This window comes from Phodopus roborovskii, unplaced genomic scaffold, assembly GCF_943737965.1.
Source record: "Phodopus roborovskii unplaced genomic scaffold, PHOROB, whole genome shotgun sequence".
In the NCBI taxonomy this organism is placed as follows: domain Eukaryota; kingdom Metazoa; phylum Chordata; class Mammalia; order Rodentia; family Cricetidae; genus Phodopus; species Phodopus roborovskii.
In genome coordinates, this window is record NW_026126418.1 from 71,028,792 (window position 1) to 71,038,960 (window position 10,169).

A 10,169-nucleotide genomic window follows, 5' to 3' on the forward strand; every position below is an offset into this window, starting at 1 on the left:
AACAGTAAAGGTATACTAGTTAACAGTCTAAAGGCTAGGCTAGGAGGAGCCTGAAATGTAGTACAGACCAGCCATATTCCCATCACATCTCATAGAGGAAAGTCCTTGCTGCTTCCAGGACCACACTCACTCCAAGCTTTTTTCACATAGCATCTAGCTCTGTGTCTACTCTTTTCTCTGGCATTCCCTGTCTGTCCAAATTGACTTATTTTTGTAAAAATACAATCTTACTGGTAAGAGAGACTGAAAATATCCCTTAGTATCTCCCTCCCCCCAATGTTCATGGCCCCAGAAATTAAGCCAACCCTGTAGCCACTTTCAGTTGGTTAACAGCTGTATAACTGATAACAGTAAAACGTGCTGAGCTGGAAGATCTCAGATGGCTGTAGTCACAGACTATCTTGTTCAGCTCTATACAGCCCCTCTTTCTATATAGGCTGGATTAGCTTCCTCCAGTTTGTTCAGTGACACAAAGGCAGAAACAAGACTATTAAAGGCATTGCACAGTTCTCAGCTAGCCCCAAGGCAGCCAGCCCAGTCATGGAATAGGAGAAATCACAATCATCATGGTCACGCCTTCTTGAGTTCCAGCCAGCCAATATGGAAGCAGTTTGCATTGCCTTGAGCCACTCTCCTCACAGTGGGCAATCCATGTCGTAGGATAAATTCAGTGGCCTCCCTCAGGGTATGGTTGAGGTCCCTAGAGACAGGAAGGGGGCTGTATTATTCCCCATTCATTAGAGAGCTAGACATAAGACTGGGTTCCTCCTGGGATATGCTTAGAAGTGTTGTTTTGTTGGGCGCTTACCTCTAGCTTTCTGTCCATTCTTACAACCTAAACTAGGTGGTTGTACAGAACTTCAACCTTCCTGGACTGCAGTTTCCCTGTGCCATGTGACACTGATTCCCCTGCAGCCTGTTCTCACTCCTGACTCCCTGGTACCCATGTACCATGCTAATGGTACTCCTCCTAGAGTACAGAGTAGAAGGACAGGGCTGATAACTTGTGGCACTCTCTGTCCCAAAACCTAGCATATTTACATCCTGGCTCAGTGACTGACCTCACTACTTTGTCTCTAGGGCTTGCTGAAGAAACACGAAGCTTTTGAGACAGACTTCACTGTCCACAAGGATCGGGTGAATGATGTCTGTACTAATGGACAAGACCTCATTAAGAAGGTGAGCCTGGATCCCAGGAAGACTCTTGTTCTCAGCCCAGAATACACCAAGCTGAGTTGTTAGTAAAGACTGTCAACAGGCCTGTGCCATGTCTCTCGAATAGCAGGAGTTGCTTTTGAATAGGTGTACTCCTCCTTGAGCAACCAGCTTTTGGCCTTAAGTGAGGAGGGCTATCTTGTTGGTTGTTTCCTGACAGTAAGACTTCCATGGTTTTTCCTTCCTGTGTATATCTGTGCACCACATTTATGCATTGCCCAAGGATATCAGAAGAGTTTGTTGGATCCTTTACCACTGGAGTTGCTGATGTTGTGAGCCCCATGTAAGAGCTGGAAATAGGGGTCTGGAGAGATGGCTCAAAGGTTAAGAGCACTGACTGCTCTTCCAGAGGTCTTGTTTAATTCCTAGCAACCACATGACACCGTGGTGTGTTTATCCCTAGTGAGTCTGAGACTGACCGGGGCTGTGTAGTAGCCCTGTCTCAAAAACATCACTAGGATTCACCCAGAAAGCCACTACTCAGAAGTGGCTATTCTAGATTTTTGATTTTTTGAGACAGGATTTCTGTGTAGATTTGTAGACTACGCTGGCCTCAAACTCACAGAGATCTGCCTGCCCCTGCCTCTTAAGTGCTGGGTTTAAAGATGTGCGCCACAACCTCCTGGCTGTAGTCTAGATTTTATCTTGAGATATGGTTTCTTGTAGTCTAGGCTAGCCTCCAACTTACTCTGTAGCCAAGGATGACCTTGAACTCCTGGACCTCTTACCTCTACTGCACAGGTGATAGGATTGCAGCTCTGTATCACCAAGCCTGGCTCATTGAGATTTTAATGTTTGGACTTCCAGACTTTCCCTCTATACTGTGTAGAGCTAAGCATGAAATGTCTGTTTAGTAAGATTGTATAACTCTGTGGTTATGTAACACTTATTCAGTAGGGACAATTTGTTCGCTGGTGACTCTTGTCTCAGTGCTTTGAAAGTAGTGAAGAGTCCAGGACTCCCCACTGCAGCTCTAGACCCAGGCTGTACAATGTCGATCCACGGCCAACTGTCAGATTCCTGAGGAACAGCACAAGGAGTACTGGGAGCTCCTATCACAAAGCTTCTGTGCAGTAGTTGCCATGTATAGAGTTGGGATTTGGGGCTGGGCTGGTGCCCCGATTACAAGCTTTTGCCGAGCATCTGTGTGACAAAAATACCTAGGTTTGACTGTGATCAGCAGACAGCATGAACTGGAGTGCAACCAAGATTCATAGGACTCCTGGCCTAGGAGAGTGAGAAGCTCTACACCTTGCTAACTCTCGCCCTTAGAATATGCTCTCAGCTCTTACGAGCTGAGGTGACTGAGTTGTAAATATTCTTTAGTGCTTTGTTCTGGGCAAACTTTCCCTTCTTTACCACATTTGTCTTTCCTCCGAAGTCTTGTATGTGTTTCCAAATGCAGTTCTGTCTGGAACTGGAACTAAAACTGGTGCTCAGGCTTCACCATCTTTTGTGCCCATGGCATCCAGACACTTCCCAGAATTACTGTCTGTCTTCAGTACACAAGGATTGGAGCTGTACTTTTGCTATATAGAGTTTTAATGTTTAAGTGATAATTTTTCCCTTTCAGAAACATTAGTGATACTCACAGTGTCCACCCTTTCTCGTGCCCCCTGGAATTAGATCATTGGTCCCAAGTCTTTACCCTGAGACTTTTACTCAATAGCATCCTTAGAAAGCTTCACCTAGCAGGACAGTGGTGGAGGCAGAGGCAGGCGGATCTCTGTGAGTTTGAGACCAGCATGTTCTACAAGAGTTAGTTCCAGGACTGCCTCCAAAGCTGCAGAGAAACACTGTCTCAAAAAAAAAAAAAAACTTCACCTAGCACTGATCAGGGAAGACATGTGACAGAAATGGAAGGTTTGGTGCTGGAAATCTGTCATATATAGGTGACTGAAGCTGGTGGCAAAACTGATTTGTGCTTCTTTTTCCTGTCGTAGAACAATCACCATGAGGAAAACATCTCTTCAAAGATGAAGGGTCTGAATGGGAAGGTGTCTGATCTGGAGAAAGCAGCAGCTCAGAGAAAAGCAAAGCTAGATGAGAACTCAGCTTTCCTGCAGTTCAACTGGAAGGCTGATGTGGTAGAGTCCTGGATTGGTGAGTGGGTTCAGAAAGACCCAAAGCTTCTAAATCTCATAGGCTAAGAAGATAGCAGAGCCACAGGGTGTGTTGCCACACAGTTGGCTCTCTGCTGCAGAGAAGCAGCTGCTAGGACATAGGCTGAGACAGTCTGCTGCAGGACAGACCTGGTTGCCCAATAAGAAGAGACATTCCGACGTCAGATTGGCACAGCATTAGTCTCACCAAAAGATTAGATCATATCAGAACTACCTACCAGCTCCCTGGCCAAAGTGCCATCTAGCCCCTGGTTAAACAGAACTAGATTCTGGTGTCAGAGCCCATGTGACCCAAAAGGACCTCCACACTCTGTTGAGGCAGGGTGGTGGTTACAGGGAGCAGGGAGCCACTATGAGTTCAGGAAGGCTGCTGGTGACTTTGGAATTGAAGTGTGAACATGCCTCCATCCTGTGACTTGCTTTTTAGTCAGTGTGTTCTCTGAGGGGCTGGGACAGTCAGTCTCCATGCTTTGTTTCACAGGTGAAAAGGAGAACAGCTTGAAAACTGATGACTATGGTCGAGATCTGTCCTCTGTCCAAACTCTGCTCACCAAGCAGGTCAGTTAGCCACCTGAATGGTGGACTGGATTTACTCAAACAGCACTAGGAGAAGGCTGGTCAGTGTCCCTCCATTAGGTCTTTGATGGCCTCCTGTTTGTGTGGCCAAGGTCAGTCAACAATAAACTGGGCAGTAGTGGCTCACACTTTAATCCCAGTACTCAGGCAGCAGAGGCAGGTGGATCTCTGTGAGTTCAAGGCCAGCCTAGTCTACAGAGCAAGCGCCAGGACTACAGAGCTATACAGAGAAACCCTGTCTCGAAAAACTTTAAAAAAAAAAAAAAAAAAAAAATACTTTCAGTCCTAAGCCTCAGGGGGATAGAATAGATGGAGAACCAGGCATATGTGCAACACCATGATGGGCTGGCAGGGCTCAGACACAAGGTGCCTGTCAGTCTTGAGCAGGCAAGGGTCTGTGGGACATGCCTTCCTGAACTCAGTCACACAGAGTAAACTGAAAGTGGCCACATGTGAATGGTCTGCTGTGTCTAAGGAGCCAAGGCCATACATAGCCATGCCCACAACTTGAGTGCTAGAATGGAAGGGTTTATTTATGGCCATTGCCACAATCTCTGGTCTAAGGGGAGTAGGAACATAGGCAGGCATGACTGAGTGTTGGCAGGAAGTGGAGCTCTAGACCAGCTACAATTTGGGCATGTGCTACTGCCATCTGAGCTGAGGCACACAAGGCTCTCTACAATGCATGCAACTGACTTGTGTATCCTCTTTGCAGGAGACCTTTGATGCTGGCCTGCAGGCCTTCCAGCAGGAGGGCATTGCCAATATCACTGCACTCAAAGACCAGCTGCTAGCTGCCAAGCACATTCAGTCTAAGGCCATCGAGGCCCGACATGCCTCCCTCATGAAGAGATGGACCCAGCTGTTGGCCAACTCAGCTACTCGGAAAAAGAAGTTGCTGGAGGCCCAGAGTCATTTCCGAAAGGTAATTAATATTCAACCAGGCCAGTAGAAGGGAAGGTAGGCCCCATTTGCATCTGCCATGCTGTGCCATTATCCTGTGAGAAAGGAGTGACCTCAGCCCAAAGGAGCTAAAGATGAGTCTGGAGTCACATGGGGCTCTTGAACTTGTCCTGGTGAATTTATCCTTTGACCCTCCCAGGACAAGTGAGGAAATGTTTGAGATGGGGCAGAAAGAGGCAGATTCCCAGCAGGCCTCACTTTGAGTCCTAGGAACTGCCCTACCCACATACATCCCCACTTGACACTCAGCCTCTCTACTTTTAGGTAGAGGACCTCTTCCTGACCTTTGCCAAAAAGGCATCAGCCTTCAACAGCTGGTTTGAGAATGCAGAAGAGGACCTGACAGACCCAGTGCGCTGCAACTCTCTGGAAGAAATCAAAGCCCTTCGAGAGGCTCATGATGCCTTCCGCTCATCCCTCAGCTCTGCACAGGCTGACTTTAACCAGCTAGCTGAGCTGGACCGCCAGATCAAGAGTTTCCGTGTGGCCTCCAACCCCTACACCTGGTTCACCATGGAGGCCCTGGAGGAGACCTGGAGGAACCTGCAGAAGATCATTAAGGTGCACCTGACTGAGCAAGCCACTCAACCCATACTCCCTGCCTTCAGGCTGTTGCTTGGTGGATCATCTTCAGTAGAACTTCTGCCCCTCTCACTTTCAAGTCCCACTGCCATTTCCCCAGGGTAGAGCCATGTTTATGCGAGCCCATGTGAGACCAGATGTCAGGAACAACAGAAGGTAGCAGCACCTTCCTTCCTTTTTTGTCTCAGGAGCGGGAACTGGAGCTGCAAAAGGAGCAGCGGCGGCAGGAGGAGAATGACAAGCTGCGCCAGGAATTTGCACAGCATGCCAACGCCTTCCACCAGTGGATCCAGGAGACCAGGTGCCTGCCTTGTGGGGCCAACCCAGAGAACAGGCTGCTCCCTACAGCTGGGTTCCAAGCCTCCAGCTCTGGGACACAGGGAGCTTAACACCCAGTACCTAAGCCAGGTGGCAGTGGTGCAAGCCTTTAATCCCAGGACTCAGGAAGCGGGCAATTGAGTCTTTGAGTTCAAGGCCAGCCTGGTCTACAGAGTGAGTTCTAGGACAGCCAGGGCCACACAGAGAAAAACCCTATCACAAAAATGGTGCCTAAGTCAGTTGGCATCTGTTACCTGAGTGCATAGGAGAATAGCCATGAGCTTGAGTCTAGTGTGGTTTACATGTTCTGCGCCATTTGAGGCTATAGCAAGATCTTGTCTCACCCCAAAAGATGGGAGGAGGAAAGACTGCTTGTACTAATTAGGCTGGCATGATCTGATTGGGTTGCTCTGTGTGATTCATTTACATAAAGATGATGTTGGCAGCTGTCCGGAGTGAGGTAGAACTGCTCGGGGCTCAGTCAGAGCTGGCAGTGACTGAGCTGACCCAGGCTAGGTGGCAGAGGGTACTGATGCTCTGTTCGTTTTCTTTCCTCTATCCCGTCCTGATTGCTGCTCTCTGTGGACACTACCATGGTTCCTGGCTACTTGGATCGTCACAGAACGTATCTCCTCGACGGGTTAATATTGCCTTCTTTCTCCGGGCTCATGGTGTGGTGGCGTCTTGTGTGCTTGTTCCTGTGTCCCTTTGTCCCCAGTGGCCTGGCTTGCAAAGGATCCAAGGATGGGCCTCCTGCCCACCTTGTCCATCATGCCCTTTGTCCCTGCTAGAAGAACCCGTGGTCTTCGGGGGTGGTCACTTTGCCTCTTTCAAGGCAGGGAATGTAACTGTCGAGAGGAACCAGAGTCAGAAGTGTAAAGCTTAGAACCCCTGCCCACACCTGTTCACGAAAAGTAGATTAGGCTTCCCTTTTGGTCTGTTTTCCCGTTGTGACCAAAAGGATTTGCACTAAGCCCCAGTAGTCAGTGGGCGTGTGAAGCCGGATGGTTGTGCTAGGAGCTTAAGCTGAGTGAGTCCGATGTCTAGTTGAAAGGAAGCTCTGCAGCCCCCTTAGGGTTGAGGTGGCCCTATCTTCCCCCTGGGGAGGGTAACCAGGATTGTTCCCCTAGCAAAAGATAGAATGTCCAATGTGGTGTGGAGACAGGGCTTGGAGGAGTCCCTGGGAGGAGCAGGGCTATCTCCCAGTCCCAGCAAGTGCCTGTACCCAGGCCATGCCCCTTTCTGTTCTTCCCAGACTAAGGCTTAACTAGAGCTGGTGAGGTTCTATAGAGGGATAAGTCAGACATGTAAGGGTAGTGACCACAGAAATCTGCCCGATCCAGTCAGGTTGTAAGAAGCTTTGCAAGGCGGGAAGGATTACAGCATCTGGCCTGAGCACCACAGGCTTCCCCACGCTATGCTATCTGCTGCTCTTGGTCTTGTTTCTGTGCAGTGCCATGCTTCCTCACCTGTGGCTCCTCCCAAGCCTTGTCCCACCTTCCCCAATGCCCCTTGAGCTGCCCATGGTTCCCACCTGATGCCAGGCTGCCAGCTTGTGGCACATGTCTGTCTCGATATGCTCTTGCCTCACCTTCCTTTGGTATATTCACTTGGTTTCTTTTCTTTGAATAGCATAGCATATCGTCGGGTCATTCGTGTCTATCAGTATGAAGTTGGGGATGATCTGTCTGGAAGGTTCTTCTCCTCTTATTTCTCTTCTTCCCTCACTGTGGTTTTACCAATGCACTCTGGACTCCCAGGCGGCTCTGCTTTCTAACCCACACCCTAGCCACTTGGGAGGAGGGTCTGTCCCCCTCTGATGCTTTGGCCCTGCCTCCTACCCCAGTTCCTGGGGCTCACTTTTCCTGGGGGATGGGACATGCCTGTGAGTCTCAACTGCTGGGGTAGGAGGAAGCCTGGTGCCCTGCCTTGCTAAAGCACTTTGAACTTGGGATGACTTTACAGTTCTTCCTGGTTCACTGAAATCACAAGGGTAGATTGGGGTAGCTATGGGTACAGAGGAGGCGGGGCTGTGTGCACTGTGTGAACTTGTCCCTGCACGTGACCCTGCTCGTTTGATGTCTTTGTTCACTGGGAACCTTCTTTGTGCTCACACTTACATCTTGGAGAGAAGCAGACTCCTCAGGAAATAGCCTTCAAAAGAAGGTTTAGGCTGGCTGTGTCTAGATGCTGGAACCCAAATCTAGAGTTCTATCGCAGCTATCCTCAGCTGGAACCAGTTTGTCAACACATCCACTTAGCTGTCTTACTGGCCATGCTGTCTCTTAGAATGTGGCTTTTCTCCCCTAATAGCCTAAGGAGGGGACCAAAGTAGAGCTAAGGGGACTGACTGACTGTCTCTTGACCGTCCTTACAGCCCCAAGGACTTTTACTGTTGGGTTCTTGGCCTCCTGTTGGTGCAGAAAAGAGGCTGTCAGGCCTGAAGCTGCTTGTTCCTATGGGGAATAAATTTAGTTCCTGAGTGACCTTTAAGAGCTGAGAATTCCCTGACCCATGTGTCTCTGAAACAGGGATAGTCTGTTAGAAGGGATAGTCAACCTCAAATGGGTTGTTGTCTCCTCAGTGAAAAGAATTACAGGCTGTGGGCACTTTGTACCAGGGTTAAATGTGGGCACTGGTCTGCATTGCAGCCCTGCTCACTGTGCTTATGTGTCTAGGTCCTGCATGGTGGAAGAGTCGGGAACTCTGGAATCTCAGCTAGAAGCCACCAAAGTGAGTGCCTAGCAACCATTCAGCCTGAAGCTGCCCAGGCCATTTTCCCCCTGACTTTAACAGCCTGGGGTTTCTTCAGAGAAAGTCTCCACTATCTGCTGTAAACTGAACCCTATTTGAAGAGGCCCTTGGATACAGACTGCATCCTTACTGGCACCTCTGCCAGTCTTTTTTATGAAGATCTTTACCCCCTCCCACTCTTCCTTTCCTTAACTCTTTTGGCCCTGAGATCTCACCTGGGTTCTGGGGCCTGAAGTGTCCTGTCTCACACTGTTTTGTCCTACCTGGCAGCGCAAGCACCAGGAGATTCGAGCCATGAGAAGTCAGCTAAAGAAAATTGAGGACCTGGGTGCTGCCATGGAGGAAGCCCTCATCCTGGACAACAAGTACACTGAGCACAGCACTGTGGGCCTGGCTCAGCAGTGGGACCAGCTGGACCAGCTGGGCATGCGCATGCAGCACAACTTGGAACAGCAGATCCAGGCCAGGTACCAGGGGTCTGCACCAGTGTGAGGGACCCAGCAGGGGCCAGCCCTGAGTGTAACTGTCAACAAGGGCCTGGCGCAGGAGGGAAGAGCATGCCACTTGTGCACAGAAGGCCTGTTCCTTACTTCTGTTGTTCTTCTAGGAACACAACAGGAGTGACTGAGGAGGCACTCAAGGAATTCAGCATGATGTTCAAGTGAGTATGGCCCAGGTATCTTGGCTGAGGGTGGATGGGAGGCAGGAACCATGTGCAGAGTCCTGGGCTCTCTACTACAGGCATTTTGACAAGGACAAGTCTGGCCGGCTGAACCATCAGGAATTCAAATCCTGTCTTCGTTCCCTGGGCTATGACCTGCCAATGGTAGAGGAAGGAGAACCTGACCCCGAGTTTGAGGCAATCCTGGACACTGTTGATCCCAACAGGTAAGCTGAAGGGATGATGGACAGAATTTTAGCCTCCCTCTGCCCTCCTTGCTTATTGTACCTGCCTCCCATAGGGATGGTCATGTCTCTTTGCAAGAATACATGGCTTTCATGATCAGCCGCGAAACGGAGAATGTCAAGTCCAGTGAGGAGATTGAGAGTGCTTTCCGGGCCCTCAGCTCAGAGGGCAAGCCTTATGTGACCAAGGAGGAGCTCTACCAGGTAGGACCTTGGGAAGGGCCAGAGCTCCTGAGTACAACTGAAGCCACAGGGCACACCACACAGTCAGAAGCCTGTGTCTGCTGGCAGACCAGCCTGGCCCAACAACTCCTTACCCTTGGGCATTTGTCATGGTTGAGCTGACCATACCACCTCTCCCCCAGAACCTGACCCGGGAACAGGCCGACTATTGTGTCTCCCACATGAAGCCCTATGTGGATGGCAAAGGCCGAGAACTCCCCACTGCTTTCGACTACGTGGAGTTCACCCGCTCGCTCTTTGTGAATTGATCCTTGGCTCAGAGGTGAGCCTGACCCATACTGCTTGCCCTGCTGTCACCTTGCTGCATGTCACTTCCTCTGTGCTTTCAAGGAAAATATTCCAGACAGTGTTACTTTCCAGTGTAACCATAGGCCTGCTTAGCTTGGGGTAAGACTTCGTAGAAAACGGTGCTTCAGTAAACTGCTTACAGTCCAATCACAATCACTATGTTGCTGTGGGACCCAAACCCATTTGAACCAGCTGCCCTCA

General features: G+C 49.8%; 1 protein-coding gene across 6 annotated transcripts in view; it reads left to right on the forward strand.

Moving 5' to 3' along the window:
- Sptan1 (spectrin alpha, non-erythrocytic 1) overlaps positions 1-10,045 on the forward strand; it is a 66,510-nt gene extending 56,465 nt beyond the window's left edge. For 4 of the 6 annotated variants that reach the window (XM_051185054.1, XM_051185055.1, XM_051185056.1 and 1 more), the window contains 13 exons: positions 1,081-1,179; positions 3,159-3,318; positions 3,820-3,896; positions 4,630-4,839; positions 5,142-5,438; positions 5,648-5,760; positions 6,400-6,417; positions 8,456-8,510; positions 8,802-8,998; positions 9,139-9,192; positions 9,273-9,419; positions 9,494-9,641; positions 9,803-10,045. In XM_051185054.1, coding sequence (XP_051041011.1) covers positions 1,081-1,179; positions 3,159-3,318; positions 3,820-3,896; positions 4,630-4,839; positions 5,142-5,438; positions 5,648-5,760; positions 6,400-6,417; positions 8,456-8,510; positions 8,802-8,998; positions 9,139-9,192; positions 9,273-9,419; positions 9,494-9,641; positions 9,803-9,928 — 1,701 coding nt within the window. In that variant the 3' untranslated portion in view covers positions 9,929-10,045. Of the gene's footprint in view, positions 1-1,080; positions 1,180-3,158; positions 3,319-3,819; positions 3,897-4,629; positions 4,840-5,141; positions 5,439-5,647; positions 5,761-6,399; positions 6,418-7,409; positions 7,473-8,455; positions 8,511-8,801; positions 8,999-9,138; positions 9,193-9,272; positions 9,420-9,493; positions 9,642-9,802 lie in introns of all 6 variants that reach the window. The other 2 variants (XM_051185052.1, XM_051185053.1) reach the window with 1 other exon arrangement.
- The last annotated feature ends 124 nt before the right edge of the window (positions 10,046-10,169 follow it).